A 17121-nucleotide genomic window follows, 5' to 3' on the forward strand; every position below is an offset into this window, starting at 1 on the left:
TTTCCTCCAACCTTCTCTTCTGCTTCCTGGCCTATTTCTTATTTCTTGGCCTTCAAGTCCCTTCGCTGACCTCACACTTTCTACCCTGGCTCTCTTCCTGATCTCTGCCCTTCCTCCTTGACTCTCAGCCAAGCATGACCCTTGGGTTCCTCCTCTAATGATCTGAGGCAGCCTTCTGCCCTGACAGTGGCCATCTGGGAAGGTTCTGTGCTCCTTCCTGACACAGGACCCTACTGCATGGTGTTCCCTTTGCCTGGGGTGCTCCCCACTATACTATGATATCAGACTATGGTGATTTAAAAAATTTTTACCTACTCAATGCCCATTGTCTAGATTTCTTCAATTCATTCCACTAAACCTCTTCTCTACTCTTCTCCATCCTGCTCTTCATCAAGAGTCTGTGTGACCTACACAGACTGCACCACTGGACTCCCTGCCATTGGACTCCAGTTGGGATCAGTCCAGAAAAGACAACAGGTCAGAAGGAAGGAGGACAGTGAGGTCAGATGATTTATTCTCCCGGCTTCTTCCTTCCTTTGTGGTTGTACCCCAGAAAAGCCACAGCTCTTGCTGGGCCTTCATCTCTTAGAGCTACGACCATTCCCTCAGGTTCCCAGTAACCACCCCCACCCTTTGCCCCTTTAGGCCTAATGGTGGTAACAGATACCCACTCTTGCTAGTGCCACAGTGTCTCACCACCCTATGTTCGTTCCCTTACCTCTGCCCACATCTGTGTAAATAGTCCCATTATTTAATTTTTCTAAACCACCGTGTCAGGTACTACCTCTCTCCTTGCAGGCCCCCTGGCTGGTATACCAACTCATCCTTCAGACCCCAGACAGTTCCTCATCAGGGAAGACTTTCCTAATCTTTGCTCCTCTCCCAGGGCAAGTCCTCCTGCTTGTGCTTCCTTATCACCACTTCCTTATACTCTTCCTTCATAACACTCACCACAGTCATCCTCTTCATTCAATGACTGATTACTTGATTAATATCGGCGTCCTCCCCTGGATTGTGAGTTTTATTAAGGGATAGACCACCAACTGTCTCTCACTATTGAATCTATGATATAATGTGGGGTCTGACACATAGGAGAGATACCCACTAAATCTTTGTTGAACAAACTAATAAACAATATCGTGTTTCAGTTCCCCAAATGGGGAGCAGAGTCACGGTCTAGAAAATACGGTGCAAATCTGTTTCCTCCCTGAGAAAGCACCTTCCACCAGCATAGCACATTGATGCCAATTTAGGGATCTTAAGCATCCTTCAAAGTATAACTTACTTTTGACATTGCCATTTATCATATTACAATCCAGTGAGTTCTGTGCACAATGTTCCTCTAGAGAGAGAATTCATCCTCAGCTGCCCCTGGATGCACAGGCAGTAACTGCAGATGTGATTAATTTGGGGCTTACGTGGGGGAATGCCAGAAAATGGTGCAAAATCCATGCCAGGACTAATAGGGAAAAGTCAACAACTGGTCCATGAATCAGTGGCCAAAATGAATTTATTTGTAAGTGAAGTTTAAAAATTTTCAACATTAGGATCATCATTTCACTTGTACAGATGATTTTAATTACATGCTCTTGTTGTTTCCTGGGCAAAGAAATCCTGCAAAATGTTTGGACAGGGCCAAAAAGGTTCCAAGCGGGTTCAAAGCTATTTAATTGGGTTTACTAGCTTAAAGCTAATAAGGAATATCCAGATCCTTATGAAAGTGTGGAACAAAATAATCTTTGGATAATAGAGTAAAATAAAATAATTGGGCACTATTTGTTTTATATGTATTGTGTGCTATGCCTGTTTAGTAGTTCATAGGCATTAACTTATTCACTTGTGGTGACAAGTCTATAATGTGCGCAGGAACACATCCTCCACATTGTAGATAAAGAGGCTGAGAATAAGATGGAGTTAAAGTCCTATACTTAATAAACTGCAGAGATGAGATAAAAACAAATGTATCTATATCAAACCTATGCTTTTAGCTACTCCCCTCATTTCAGTTCTAAGTTATTCTTTGCACTGTTCATGCTATAGTAATATTGGTCATAACAGCTTTTTCACTCCAGCATTTTCATAATGTTCTTCCAATATTGAGGTCCTAATTATCTCACAATCAGTTCCTCCAGTTATGCCGGTTATTATTTTTTCCTTTATTTTCCTGAGCATATACCGATGGCTGCTCTGACTTGCAATACCCCCACTGCCTTGTTTGTGTGCTTTATACTCCTAAATTCTGCATCCTACCCACCTGGGCACTTCCACTACCATCACTGCCTCTGCCAGCCATCATTTGATTACATCTGTAGACGTGCAGAAGGTTTAGACATACCCAAAGTTACACGCACCCCACGCCCAGCACAGTGCCACGCACTTTCACCATCATTGTCACCTGGCAGGGGCTGCCTATTTCCATGGACCACACCCAACTCTTCCAATGCTCAGACCATTGCCTGAGCAACTCCTAGGCAGTAACAGAATAAGCACGGAGCATACAGCCTTTGCAGCCCATCACAACCCCTACTCTGCATTTTATTGGAGAAGAAAAATTCCAAATCATCTCAAGGGCTGCAGAAGTGATCTCTTTGTGGACTTCGTAGCTTAGATTCATATCTTATTCAGACAATTAGTACTTTAATTATGGCAGGAAAATTCTGCAGAGACGGCTCCACATAAGACAGAACTCCACATCTGCTGTGCAATGAAACTTGCTTCCGACTGAAGTGCTGCCTGTATTTCAGTAATCAGAATCCGTGCGTATAAGCACCCCTGTTTCACTCTGCCTGGTCTTCTGGCAAAGGCCAAGTAAACCCATCACCAATCTTTGAACCACCCTTCTCCCGGTTCTCCAACTATTGTCTTCCAGTATTATGGAACATACAATGTGTGCCGATGACTCAGTCCATCTCACCTTCAAAGGCTGCCAACAGACTCAGACTGGGTCACTCAGCTCTAAACCCATAGGCTCATCGTTCATTCATCCGACATCTACTAAGCATCTACTGTTTACCCATTTTATCAAGCGCTGCTAGGTTCTAGGAATGCAAAGATGAATGCAGCACAACTGTCTGGTAAGGAGAAGGGCGTATGTAAGAAAGCAGTACAATGACATGCGCAGGGGCAATGCTAGAGTTATACAGAGCACACATTTAGAGTACGAAGGAGGAATGCTCTACTCTACCGATGGTTCTGGAAAGATCTGAGGTGGCCTGGGTAGTGAAAATTGAAAGGTGAATCAGTGAGGTACCATGTGAATGATGGAAGGTCCAGGAAGAAGGATCCGTGTGAAAACAGGCAGCCAAGAAGGACAGAGCCAGTCCCAGGGGGAAGACAGTAAATTTCTGTAGGAGCATGATGTGTGTCTGAAGGGCGGAGGTGGGAGAGTGTTTGAGACATGAACATGGCAAGAGCAAAAACTGGAGAAAGTGGCAGATGCTTGATCATAGATGGTCTTGTACACAAGGCTAAGAACTACTTAGATGTGATTTTTAAGCACACAGGGATCATGAAAAAGTTTTAAACGGTGTAATTATTGCACAGTCATATTTCAGCAGCAGCATCCTGGTGATGAACCCTGGGTCAGAGGGCACAAGATCAGAGGTAACAGAGCAGACACGGGTGGTTCCCAACCAACATCAGACCCTTCCTCCTTCCTATCAGAACCTCAGTTTTATGGAGAATTTACCCACCCCCCAGTCCCAGGGAGGGGATCGGATTGGCCTAGGGCAATCATGGATGGTTCCATTCTTCTTGCCAGTGATGGCTTTAGGCTTGGGTGTGTGACACAGTGTTGTTAATGAGACCAGAGGGAAGTCTGCAGGTGGGCTACTGGCAAAGATTTCCTCCTTTCTGATACAGAGGCAAAGAGAAGATGCCTCTTCTTTCCTGAACATAGTTAAATTTGGACTCGACGCTCAGAGTAATTGGATTATAACACCTCCTTGTCACACTATCTCCAACTGTGTTAGCTAATTTGAGTGGGAATTTTCTCCTACTTGAAGCCAAAGATATTTCAACTGGTGTAAGTGGAGAAACTAATTGGAAAACTTTTGCAATGTCCTAGGAATGATGCAATAAGAATGAGAACTAAGAATTAGTGTGGAACAGAAGGAAACGGAAGAGTTGTAAAGATGCTGAGTTAGCAGATGCTAAAGAATTTGGAGACTGGAAAGGAAAGAAAGTCTAGACTGACCCCCTCCCTCAGGTTCCTGGCCTGGATGATGTTTATAACACAGTAGTAGCCCCTTACCCACAGGGGACGTGTTCTAGGACCCACTGAACGTATGGACGCCTCTAATAATACCGAACCGTGTGTGTGTGCTTTCCTATACATACATACTTATGATAAAATTTAATCTACGTATTAGACATGATAAGTGATTAACGAAACCAAAATACAACAGTTATAATAATACACTGTAATAAAATACGTGAATTAACTTGGGGCCATTGTTAAGGAAAATGAGGATTACTTGAGCACAAGCACTGTGATATGATGACACTCGGATAACCTGGACGGTTACCGAGTGACTAACGGGTGGGAACATGTACTGCGGGGATATGCCGGACAAAGGATGAGTCAAATCCTGGGCAGGGCAGAGCAGAATGGCAGGAGATCTTATCATGTTATTCAGAACAGAGTGCAATTTAAAATGTATGAACTGTTTATTTCTGGAATCTTCCATTACTGTTTTTGGACCCCAGTTGACTGTATGTAACTGAAGCCTCAGAAAGCAAAACCACGGAGAAGGGGCGACTACTGTGCATACATTCAGTTTTTGTATCACACCACTGTGGAACACTCACTTGCCTTGCTCTCTGGCCAGAGTGTCTCTAGAAATTGCCTGTGCTGACCTTTAAAAACTGGAGCTCAGTTTCATTGCTGCCCCCACTGCTGCTACAGCCACTACCACCCAAGGCGTCTGTTGCAGGGGCTTCTCCTAATTCCTCATGGCACAAAAAAACAGTGCTCCCCTCACCCATGCCATGCTCATTTTGTCCCTTGCCCCTACCACAGAGTTTCCTGGTGCTGCTGAGGCCACACTCCAGGACCCATGTGGCGCTCAGGCGTGTGCACCTAGAGTGGCAAAGGAGCTAACACCCTGGACCAAGGGAGGGGGCAGCCAAAGGATGGATCATTCTCCTTTCTCCCCCTGAATGAACTATTTGAAGATGGAGTGGCTTCATATGGCCTTTTTGTAGATGTCCTGTGACATGGAACAGTTTTTCCCAAGTGTGGCCAGCTCAGTGAGGTACACTTACACTTATTCTCCCTTCCTTCCCTGCCTCATGCTCCTTCCCTTACTCCTGCTTTTATCTGTGGTTTAGGGAACCTAGAAATGGTGGTAGCTATATGCAACCCACCATATTCATTGACAGCTTTCTGAGATTCAGTCTTTCCTGGGTTTCCGGAACTTCTAAGCCACCACCCTATAGCTGAGTAATGGTGCTGACACCTCAGGCTGAGGAAAGTCAGTGAAAGGAGGATTTGGGGGCAAACTCTAAGTTCCCTGAAGCCCAATTCCTGGTTCATTGCCAGAGGAGACTGGGCTCTGGTGTAACACTTTGAACTGCTTCTTCTTTGATTGTTTTGTCCAATTTAACCGTTCTCCCCGACTTGATCTTCTTTATCTACATGCATTCTTATCCTGGCAAGCACTATTTAAAAAGTCACCTACTTTAAAAGTTACTGTTGTATAGCATCTTCTTTATAAGCCTTTGCAAAGTCAGTAGTTGACCCTTCACAGTGCTGTCTCGGAAGCAATGTGAAAGGTTTAGAAATGCAACCCTAGGATCTTTCTAAAACGCCTTGCATTCATTAGGTAGGCAATGCACCAGGCAGAAGTTACCAGTAAGTTCACCAGTAAACCCTGCCAGTAAAATATTAATCCTTCAACCCCCTCTCATGTTCCTAGTTCTCTCCCATGCACAGATGATGAGCTGAGAATATCACCTTAGCAATCTGTCCCTTCTTTAATGATTTTGCAAAAGTGCCATCTGTTATGATAGTCATTAGTGCCATTTAACAAATACTTCTGGTTCTCCTTATGCGTACAGAGTAGAATTGCACTCCCTTGCCCTTTTGAAATTAGCAGTGGTCACATGTCTTGTTTTAGCCCGTGTAATACGGTTGTTAGTGACATGGGTCACTTTCAGGAGGAGGACTTGCCCCTCTCTCCTTGTCTCTGCAACAGGAACTAGTGTGTGTCACACTGTTACTTCAGCCTGGATCCTGGACCGAGAACGAGAGCACAGCCCTTCACTAACCCACAAGAGATGTGGACCGTAAGCAAGGAATGAAGATCTGGGCTGGTTTAGATCACTGCAGTCTGAGGGCTGATTGTTACAGCCGTATAACCTAGTTTATCCTAACAAGCCCAGGTCAGCCATATGCATGCGGCGCCAATGACTTCCGAGTCAGATTCCCCAGCTATGCCCACAGCATCCTGAGGCTGTCCTGACACTCTGCATAGGGTAGCTCACTCAACTCTTCCAGCCACCATGTGTTAAGTGTTCTTATCCCAACTTAAAAATAACTTCAAAAAGATTAAGGTCACGTGTCACCCACTTGAAAGCTGCAGAGTTTGGCTTTCAGTACATGTATCTTGACTAGAAATTCATCCATTGCATTAAAGTCTCAGCTCTCTCCCAAATACCCTAAAAGCAGTCTATGGGCATTGTTTATTCGGTCTTCTTGGCCCTCCTTAAAGGCTGCACTTTGTTTTCATACCAAGTGAAAGCATTTTCCTCCGCCAACTCTGGTATCTTCCTGCAGTACGCTGGCAGGAGCAGAGTCTATTCAAGTTCAGGAGGACGCTGGTGCAGACACACCATCTGCCTCATATTCACAATCATGAAATACATGTAGAGGCCCTCTTGGGGCTGAGAAGCCAAAGAGATCAGTTAAAACAAATTTACCAACCCCCCACCCTCTCTTCAACCTCTATTACACAGAATTAATTCCATGGGTGAGTGCTTATGATACAGGACCTAACATAAACCTTGTCCTCTGTCATGGGTATAACTGTGACCCCCAAATTCATCTCTACCCAGAACCTGTGAATATGAACCTATTTGGAAATAGGGTCTTTTACGGATATATCAAGTTAGGATATCATACTGGATTGTGGTGGACCCCAAATCCAATATGACTGGTGTCATCATAAGGAGAGAGAAATTCATCCACAGAGACACGGATACGTGGGAAGAATGCCATGTGACAATGGATGCAGAGACTGAAGTGATGCATCTACAAGTCAAGGAACACCAAGGACGCCCAGCAACCAAAGATGGCAAGGGAGGCAAGGAAGGACCTTCCCCAGAGCCTTCAGAGGCTTGATTTCTGCCTTCTGGCCTCCAGGCCTGCGAGCCGACGCATTTCAGTTCTACACTACGCGGTTTGCGGTGATTTGTTATGGCAATCCTGGGAAACTAAAGCAGCTTCCAAGCCCCAAATCATATGAAAAATAAAGCCATACAAATAATATGCACACTGATGTACTCATTTTTTTCAATAAATAAATAGTCTTCCCTCAGTGTTTGTGGGGGATTGGTTCCAGGACCACCTGCGCATACCAAAATCCATGAATGCTCAAGTCCCTTATATAAAATGACATAGAACAATGCATACAGTTGGCCCTCTGCACGCACAAACTCCCAACTATGGATGCGAAACCCAGTGATACAGATGGCTGACTACATAAGATCTGCATATAAGGGGACCTGGCAACGCAAATTTGTGCTGCTCAAGAATCAACTATATACATACATATTTCTACATGAGACTGTTTTTCATTACCACAAATCCCACCCCCATACACAGGCCAAAAATCACACAAATAAAATATCCGTTTGATTATCATCTAAAGAATGGCTCTCCATTGCTCTGAAATCACCCTGCATTATAGGCTTTGACACAAATAGACCTGACTTTGCATACAGATCTACCACTCAGTAGATGCGAACAGTAAAGCAAATTAATTAAAAGGATGTAGCTCTGGTCCCTTTACCAATAATGCTAGACTACCAAGTACATGTAATTGTTCGTACTGCTCTGCATTTGACCCCTCCCTATGTCTGGGCAATGTCCGCCTGTGAGGCAGCAGCAGCCTCCAGCTGGGGACGCTGAGGTGCCTGATGCTTCCTCCCAGCACCCTCACAGCTAAAGCACAGGTACGGCTGAGGCTCTGCCAGCAAGACGTACACTGCACGAGAAACTGAGAGTGTGAGGCCTGGGGCAGCGCAGAATTCACTAAGATGAGGTCACAGCTACCTCCAGATTCCAGCTCCTCTGAGGGAGGCAGCACCCGACGGCACGTACATGGGAGGCAGTGTCCATGGCCTGCCACCCTGCTGCCTTCCTGAGGTCAATTCTGCAGCATGAGCTTAGAAACTCTTTCTGCTTAGGTAGCCTCTAAGCCTAGTTCCTCAATGTTCCTCTATCCTTTTAGGAAATTCTTTTTCTTTCCTTTTAAATCTTAAAAAAAAAAATCAAATTAGCAGAGTTGGTTTCTAAACCAGCTGTCTAATAGGCAAAGATTAAATAAGATTAACTGAGGAAATGCAGAGGACCTAAGCAGGAATGGTGAGTAGTTTCCTTCCTTCCCCACTTCCCTGCACAGCTCTGAACAAGGGTTCTGTTGCCAGGTTAACAATGATGCTGAGGAGTGAGAAGTGGAGAATTCGAAGAATAGATACAGAAAATGTGGTCTATACACACTGTAGAATATTATTCTGCCTTACAAATGGAGATCCTGCCATTTGTGACAACACGGATGAGACTGGAGGACATTATCAAAGTGAAATAAGCCAGATGCAAAGGACAAATACAACATGATTCCACTTAGATGAGGTATTTAAAACAGTCAAACTCATAGAAGCAGAGAGCAGAACAGCAGTTTCCAGGGACTAAGGGGGAGGCAGGAAAGTATCAGCCATGGTACAAACGTTTGGTCAGGCAAGATGAATAACATAGTTTTCACTTCCTAGAGATCTATGGCAAAGCATAGTTCCTAGAGTTAACAATACTGTGTTGCATACCTAAAAATCTCCTAGGGAGGTAGATCTTATGTTAAGTTCTTATCATGTAATAATAACAATAATGGCAGGAGGGGACTTTTGAGGTGATAGGTAAGATCCTGGTGATGATTTCACAGACATATACTTATCTCCAAACTCATTGAGTTGTGTATATTAAATATGCAGAGCTCTTTGAAGTTCTGTGCTGCAGGTCTGTGCTGCAGCCTCTATTTGCACCGAGGATTAAGGACGGGCCCCCTTAGTGTGCCAGGTTAACCCAAAGTGTGCAGTGTTTTAAAGTGGGAGGAGAATTTCACAACAGAATTAGAATGAACTCCTTTGGCCAAACCCACGGCACTAAGTCCAAAGGAAGCTCACACTGGGAGAGCCTTGAGCCCAGGCTCTGCAACTCTGAATGTCAGCTGACATCTGAACAGGTTGCTTTGCATGTTTGTTGCTGTTATTTGTGTTATTTGAAGGCTTCCAATCCCTGAACCCTGCCTGCCTAAGTCAACATTTGGATGCACTAAGCAGCTGTTGCAACTGGGGATTCTCTCCTCTGAAAACACTGACTTAAAAAAAAAAAGCAAAACCAAAAACTAACTCCCAGCTCCTGCTTATTTTCACAAGTTTCCAGCAACTGGTGCCCTGACAAATGAAGTGTCAAAACATTTCCAGATTAAAGGCCTACAGCTCACACAGCCTCACACCCTCAGCAGAATGGACTTCCCTTGCTTGTACCCAGCACACACTCAGAGAAACTAAAAATAGCCAGATGGCAATTAACAGAAACTCTGAGGAGGGGCTGGGGTGGGTTCCAGCAGGGTCAGTTTCTTGAATGGATTCCAAATGGAGTTCTCAGCCAGCAGTGCTCTGGCCGAGGAAGGGTTTTCATTAAAACTGCACGAAAAAGGCAGAATGAAAAAAATCAAAACTTGAAAGATTTAAAACTGTAGCAGAGCTGGAAACTACAGCACCACGTCCAAATCAGCAGGAATAACAATACTTGCTACTATGTACTAAACTCGTATTTGAGTCCTGTACTGAGCCATGCACGTGCACAATATCATCTTGACCTCACAAGGACTCTAGGAAGTAGCTGCTGCTCTTATAGACAAGGAAACTGAAGCCCAGAGATGGTACACACCCTGGACAGGATCGCAAGGCAAACAGGACAACGGTCTGAGGCAGGTGCATGGAAAGTGGCCAAGCTGGAGCTTCAACTCAGCATCCCGGCTCCAGAACTGATGGACATAACCACTGGGCAATGCTGCTTCATGCATACATGAGGAGGTGTAAGAAACCACGGTGCTTTCACCCCATCCTTAAATCCGAAGAAACAAAAGTCTCCCTTGGCCATTTCAGCCAGCTTTCCCATAGGTAGTGCCATTCAGAAGTCACGTGTGTAGGCTCTAAAGTAAGACGAACTGGATTCAAATCCTGGCCTTTCATTTACTAGTTGCACTAAATCAAGTACCTAAGTTATCAGCATCCCCAGGCCACAGTTCCCTCATCTTTAAAACAGTAAAAATATCAGTAATGAAGCTGTAGTGAAGATGAAAGGACACTGGTACAGGCTGAATGTTTGTGCCCTCCAAAATTCTAACCCCCAGTGTGATGGTATTTGAAGATGTGGCCTTTGGGAGGTAATTAGGTCTCAGGAGAGGAGCCCTTGTGATGGGATTAGGGCGGTTACAAAAAGAGACAGGAGAGGGCTTGCTTCCTCTACCCCTCGGCCATGTGAAGATACAGGGAAACAGACACCAGTTCCACAGGCACACTGACCGTGGACTATGAAAAGCAAATGCTGTTTAAAGCACCCAGTCTGTACTATTTTCGTTGTATCGGCCTGAATTGACTAAGACAGAAACAATGTATGAAAAGCTCTTAGCCTGGTGCTTGCATATACTGAGTTCCTCAATACATAATAGCCACTGGGGTTAATCATTCCCTTTTAGGTCAGCAGTTTCAGTGGGAAAGAATACAGGGGGTCAGTAAAAAGACAGTGTCCTCCGTGGACACTATCCATGGACACAGGTTATTCGGAATGGTCTTCAGTATAATAACGCTAACAAAAAAGGACTTTTGAGGATCTGGATCCGTGGTAGATTCGGAGTTAGGGAGACCAGCCATCCTGGTTTGTCTGGGACTGAGGGGATTCCAGAGACACTAAAACCGGCACAATTTGCCCTTCTGGTTTTCAGAGAGGAGGGGATATTGACACCCAGGAGTGGGAAGTACCAGAGGGAAGAACAGCCATCACCTCTTCCTTCTTTCCTCATGATAGAGGTGACCCATCTGACTGAGACACGGGGCTAAGCCTGTCCAGCCCAGCAGCCAGCCTGCTCACTCCCGACTCAGGCATGCGCTCTGGAGTCCCCCGTGTGGAAGCTTGCTGGGCAGGGTCTGGACTAGTCTGGGGAGACCAGCTGTTTAGTGGGTAGAAAATTTTATTTTGGAGGAAAAACAAAGTAGGGATCTCTATTTGGACACAGGTCCAAACACTGTACTCCAAACAGCATTTCCAACAATAAAGCTGGCATTATGATTTCTACCTGACATCTGTGTCTACTTCTAAATCAGTTCAGAACTCAGAGGGAGAAAGGGATATAATTAATTATCAACCATGTGATTAATCATCACCTTCATAAACCCCAGCAGATGGGTGCCTGTTTTATTTCACAGGCAGATAAGCCCATTTCAGACTGGCAGAAAAGGGGTATTTTATAGACTCAAACAAGGTTACAGTTGCAAGTGACCTTAAAGAGGACCTGATCCAGTATCTTCATTTATAGAGATGAAAAGATATACCAATAAACTGGTCAAGTAACATAGCCCGTGTGAAATTCTGAGAAAGAGCCACATAATGTAAATTAGTATGATTAATGGTTTGGGGAGTGGTCTTTAAGAGCTATAACCAGAATTAAAATTAGATTATAAATAATATAGAAAATATATTATAGATAGTAGAAAATTGATTACAGGTTCAAACTAAACAAATTCAGAAGGAGGGAAGTTTCCATAAACAAAAATATTACCTCCTGAAATCCTCCTCAAGCCATGGGTTAATAGTTCAGGTTGAGTTTTTATTTTTTTCATTGGCAAGAAAACCTATCTTAGGTCGATCAGACTGCTTACCAACTATCTTGAGTGACAGGTGAGGTCTCAAAAGAAACAAGCTTTTCTCCTTTCTCCTCATCAGGAATGTTAGCTTCATAACTGTTCAAAAGTCACAAGCCCCCTGGCAAAGCAAGGGTTCTGGAACCTCAAGACAAATGACAAGACATGTGAGACCCTGCTACCAAATACAGCCATTTCTGTCTTACCTTTGCCTCTCACTGTCACCCTCACCCCACCTAAGTATCTAGATTTGTCTTCTAGGAAATGTCCCGTCCTGGGTAAGTTGTAGAGGGCCACTTTACCCTGTCTTTCCCACAGAGGACAGCTGCAAAACCTGGCCAGAACACATGAAGCAGTTACTTAAAGACTGCAAAGTGAACAGTAGCAGGTAGACTGGGAAAGAAGACCAGAATGTGAAATACAACTGAATCATATCCCAACACCGACTCATGGCCTGGACTCCACACACCAAAAATGGGCACCAGTGTGCACACACGAGGGCTCCCGGAGATGCCTTCTAGTTCTGGTTCCAACATCAGAGAGGGAAATCCTAATGCTCAGAGAGTGTGTGGAAACCCTCGGCATTTTTCCTCTCCATCCCTGCTTTCCTCCCTTTCCCTCCCCTTTCCTCCTCGATGCTCCAGCCCCCAACAACACTGTGTCGTCATATCAGTCTTCAGGAGCCGAAACTGCAGGAGAGGGCAACCTCTGTCTGCAAACACTACTGCCGTCATTCCAGAGGCTGGGACTAACCCCCACTGCTTTTATGCTCTCTTTTCCCCTTCTCTCTCTATTTGGCCAATATGTAGGCAAACTCACAGAAGTGCATGGCAGAGTAAGCTTTTTGGCCCAGAGACTGAAAAGTGTCCCCAGGGGACCAAAAAATACCAGGGAGATCACGGAGGGGAAGGAAGTTGGCAAAGCCACCCCATAAAAGGTTTTGGGGTTTTTTTGTATCTAGAAAGTCCTTGGTTTATCCTCAACTTATATATGCATGGATTGATCACACTCAGCAAACCAGAACTGAGAACTCTGCCCAGGTGCCAGACTGACCGCTGGGTGACACGCACATTGGACAGACGAAAACGGCCCTGCTAAGGCTTTGAAAACTGAGCGGAGGTAGGAACCAGGGGCCTCAGAAGACCAAGTGGCATGGAACTCACGGCCCAAACCCAATCAGCTTGAATACATACTTAAAGAAAAATATCAACATTATCCCCAGGCCTTAATCAAGACCTAGAGTCCCACAACGTAATATTGAAAATCTGCAGAATGCAATCCAAAACTTCTTGTCATGTTGATAATCAGGAAAATCTCAATTCCCTGGAAAAGATCATCAACTGAAACCAACACGGCAGTGATACAGACATTAGAGTTACCTGACAAAAGCGTTTAAGCAACTATTATATATATATGCTACTTTTCCATATATATATAAAGCTCCAACTGGTAATCATGAACACTGCTGAAATCAATGGAAAAGTAGAAAAGTATCAGTCAAGAAATACATGACACAAAGAAGAGCCAAATGGAAACCTGGAACTGAAAAATACAATAATCAAAATTAAAACATTTCTGATGGGCTTAATAGCAGAATGGAGACGGCAGAGGAAAGCGAGCCACGGGCAAATCAGCCGGAGGCCCATTTGTCACGAGGTTTTCACTCATCATCTCTCTGCTTTACTTAGCTAGCGCAACATAACAAACCCATCACAATGAAGTGGCTTAAACTGGAAACAGTTTATTATTTCTCCCATTCTGGTCTTGCTTGGACCCACTCATGTTTCTGCATTCGGCTGGAGGGGTGGTTGGGCTGGGAGGCCCAAGGTGGCCTCACTCATAGGTCTGGCACTGGTGCCGGCGTTGCCTCCTTGTGCCCTCTCAGCCTTGGGAGGCCAGCAGGGGCTTCCTCGCAGAAGGGTGGTCTCCGCCTTCCCAGCGGGTGAGACCAGAAGCCACAAGGCTCATTAAGGCCTAGGCTGAAATTCACCTAATGTCACCTTTGTCATAGTCTACTGATTAAAGTACATCACAAGGACAGCACAGAGATGGGGGGAATTAGACTATTTCTCGATGAAAGCAGCAGCTACACAACTTTGCAAATGGATGTGGACACAGGGAGGCATGAGTCATTTGGGTCATTATTTCAATGCTCCACCACACCCTCCCTGGGGAATTAATGCTGCAGTTCCAAGGCCACGGACCTACAATTACTATGGTAGTGGAATAGAGTGTGAGGCTCAGAGAAAGGTAGTGTTTTGCCTAAAACCACACATGGGGAAAGTATGAAACTAAATCCCAGGACTGCTTCTTCCACTGAACAGTACTCTTATCTCTGAGATGCACTGTACAGTATTTTGAACACTTTGTCTGTTTAGCAGCTAGGAGAATAAAGAACAACACTTATAGAACATGTTCACAAATCATTCTTCATTCAGATCCATTTTATGAAGGAAATAAATGCAGGCACTTGTGAAGTCTATGGAAAAAATGAAGTAAAGTGATAAAACAAGAGCTAGTCCTTATGTAGCAATAAAGCTCTTAACCTGTTCTGTGCGCCAAAGCACAGTGCGTACAGTCTCCAGAGTTTCACTCAAAGCTTAGTATCTTGATTGAGGTATAATTCACATAATAGGAAATTAGCCACGAACCATTTTAAAGGGCCCAGTTCAGTGGTGTTTGGCACATTCCCTGTGTTGTGCATCCATCATTTCTATCAAGTTCCAAGACATTTTCATCACCCCAGAAGGTAACCCCTGTACCCACTCTGCAGCCAGTCCCAATTTCTCCAGCCCCAAACCTCTGGGAACCCCGGGTCTGCTTTCTGTATGGATTTGCTTATTCTGGATGTTTCTTACACATGGAATCATCCGAGCTTTTGTAACTGGCTTCTCCACTTAGCATGTTCTCATGGTTCATCCTAGTTGAAGCATGTATCAGCATTGTCTCTTTTTATGGATAACGGGAATATAAGTAACATTCCTAATACTCTGTTGTATGGCTATACCACACTTTATTTTTCTATTTATAAGTTGATGAGTGTTTGGACTGTTTCCACTTTGGGGTTATTGTGAGTAGTGTTGCTTAACATTCATGTACAAACAGTTGCCCGAATACCTGCTTTCCATTTTGCGGGGTATATAGTTAGGAGTGGAATTTATGGGTCCTACGGGAATTCTATCAAAGCTTCGTTTTGATTCTAGGTCTTGACACAAGACTTCCTACCACAGTTAATAACCACTAATAAGAGATTAATCACCTGCTGTCATTATTACCTTATCTCTGAAGTCAGTGTGATTCTGGAGGATGGCTCTGTGGTAGGTGGCTGTCCTCACAAAGTCTTGCATCATGTTCTGCTGCTGAGAAATGCAGCCATAAAACTGCAAGGAAAAGAGAACAGAGAGAGAGTGAACAAGCCACAGGGCAGTACCTTCAAGAGCATCTGGTTCTCACAGCCACCCTGGGCCAGGCAGGCTCAGCCTAACAGCCGGGGAAGACGAGGCTCCGACAGAGGCAATGATGGTCCACGCTGGCCCTATTCATGAGGCTTACAACTCTTAGTAGATTCCAGGCTTCTGACTGCTACTCCAGACAACAGTCTGAGGCCTAGATCTTGACCAGGTAAGTGCATGCATGCCCTTCCCAACGCCACTGTTATAAAACAGCACAGATCAAAAACAGAGATTGAGACAGGGGCTAGGGCCAAAACGGACGGTGTCAATGAGCCCCACCCGCCTGGAGAGAAAAACAGCTCTTGGAAAGAACTCCTGGTTGAGGGTGGGGGTGAGGCCCAAAGCAGAGATGGTGATAACCCTGGGAGGCTGGCCGGGTTGGGGAAGTCGGGCACAAGGGTCCATGAGCACTGACAGCAATGGGTATCTTCTTTGTAACTGCCATACTTTGTTAGTTTTCTGTTGCCAGGCACAATTATACGTACTTCACAAATATCCTAACCTCAAATTAAACCATCAGAACAGTAAGGTGAATTATGTTCCTTGGCTGAAGAAACTGTGGCTCAGAAACATACAGAAACTTGCCCAAGTCCTGACAACTTGGTAGGCGACGGAGTGGGGCTTCTAATCCAGGGGATGGTACTGTTGCTGCCCGGGGGCCACACTTTCAGAAACACTGCAGTGCAATATCAGTTGTCTCCTCTCCGCCCGCTGCCCTGCTCAGGTGTATTCACAGGTGTGTGTCACCTTGAACAAGTCAATTCCACCCGGGGCAACTTCCCTGACCTGGAAGTATTGTGTGGCAGACGCCTCTTCTGTCCGCTGGCTAAACACTGAGTATTTCTTTTTTTCATCCAGGCATCTTTTCAAGGTTTTCGAAAATGCACTGAATTCTGCAAGGAGAAAGAAGGAAATATGTGTCTACACCTTGGAAACCACAGAACTCACATTGCACTCTACAAAATTCCAACTGAGAAAATATTGGAAGATTATAACAGCATGTTCATCCCTGAACACACGCATGATAAGGAATGGCAAGGTGGAAATGGGTACTACTCCGAGGTGTGACACCCTTATTTACACTTGTCAGACATATTTTCATTCACAAATGTCAAGTGAGAGAGCATAATGGAACACAGACAGCAACAGGCTCATAGAATTCTCCCTGCCACTGTGCTCACAGAGCTTCCGGGCTTATTCTCAGTATGTGCCCCAGGGACGGTGATTGCTGATAATATAAAAAAAGAATGTATATGTGAATACAAAATATATGTGAATGCAAATGAACATATATATGAAATCTCATTCTATTACATAGTGACAGGGTTGTTTTTTTCCCCACAGTATTCTCTAGGCACATAGAGGAGAGTTAAAATAGCTGAGATATGTGACTACAAGGGAATGTTTTCTATTTCAAGAAAAAATGTAAAAGTGAAGGCTCAAAAAAACTCAGAAGTGATGTTACTAATAGATAACACAGCATGTACAGTTGTCAGATTTAGTGACTTCTGCCTGAAAAATGTCTCTC

At 44.6% G+C, this 17121-nt stretch overlaps 1 protein-coding gene across 2 annotated transcripts in view; it reads right to left on the reverse strand.

Annotated features, from left to right (window-relative positions):
- The window catches only part of CARM1 (coactivator associated arginine methyltransferase 1), a 228072-nt gene that overhangs the window by 98553 nt on the left and 112398 nt on the right, over nucleotides 1-17121 (reverse strand). For both annotated transcript variants that reach the window (XM_037061748.1, XM_037061749.1), the window contains exons 3-4: nucleotides 16380-16486; nucleotides 15417-15521 (exon numbers count right to left, since the gene is read on the reverse strand). In XM_037061748.1, the coding sequence (XP_036917643.1) occupies nucleotides 15417-15521; nucleotides 16380-16486 (212 nt within the window). The remainder of the gene's footprint in view (nucleotides 1-15416; nucleotides 15522-16379; nucleotides 16487-17121) is intronic.

Source organism: Sturnira hondurensis, unplaced genomic scaffold (assembly GCF_014824575.4).
Source record: "Sturnira hondurensis isolate 20B ecotype Veracruz unplaced genomic scaffold, ASM1482457v3 Scaffold0013515, whole genome shotgun sequence".
NCBI lineage: Eukaryota > Metazoa > Chordata > Mammalia > Chiroptera > Phyllostomidae > Sturnira > Sturnira hondurensis.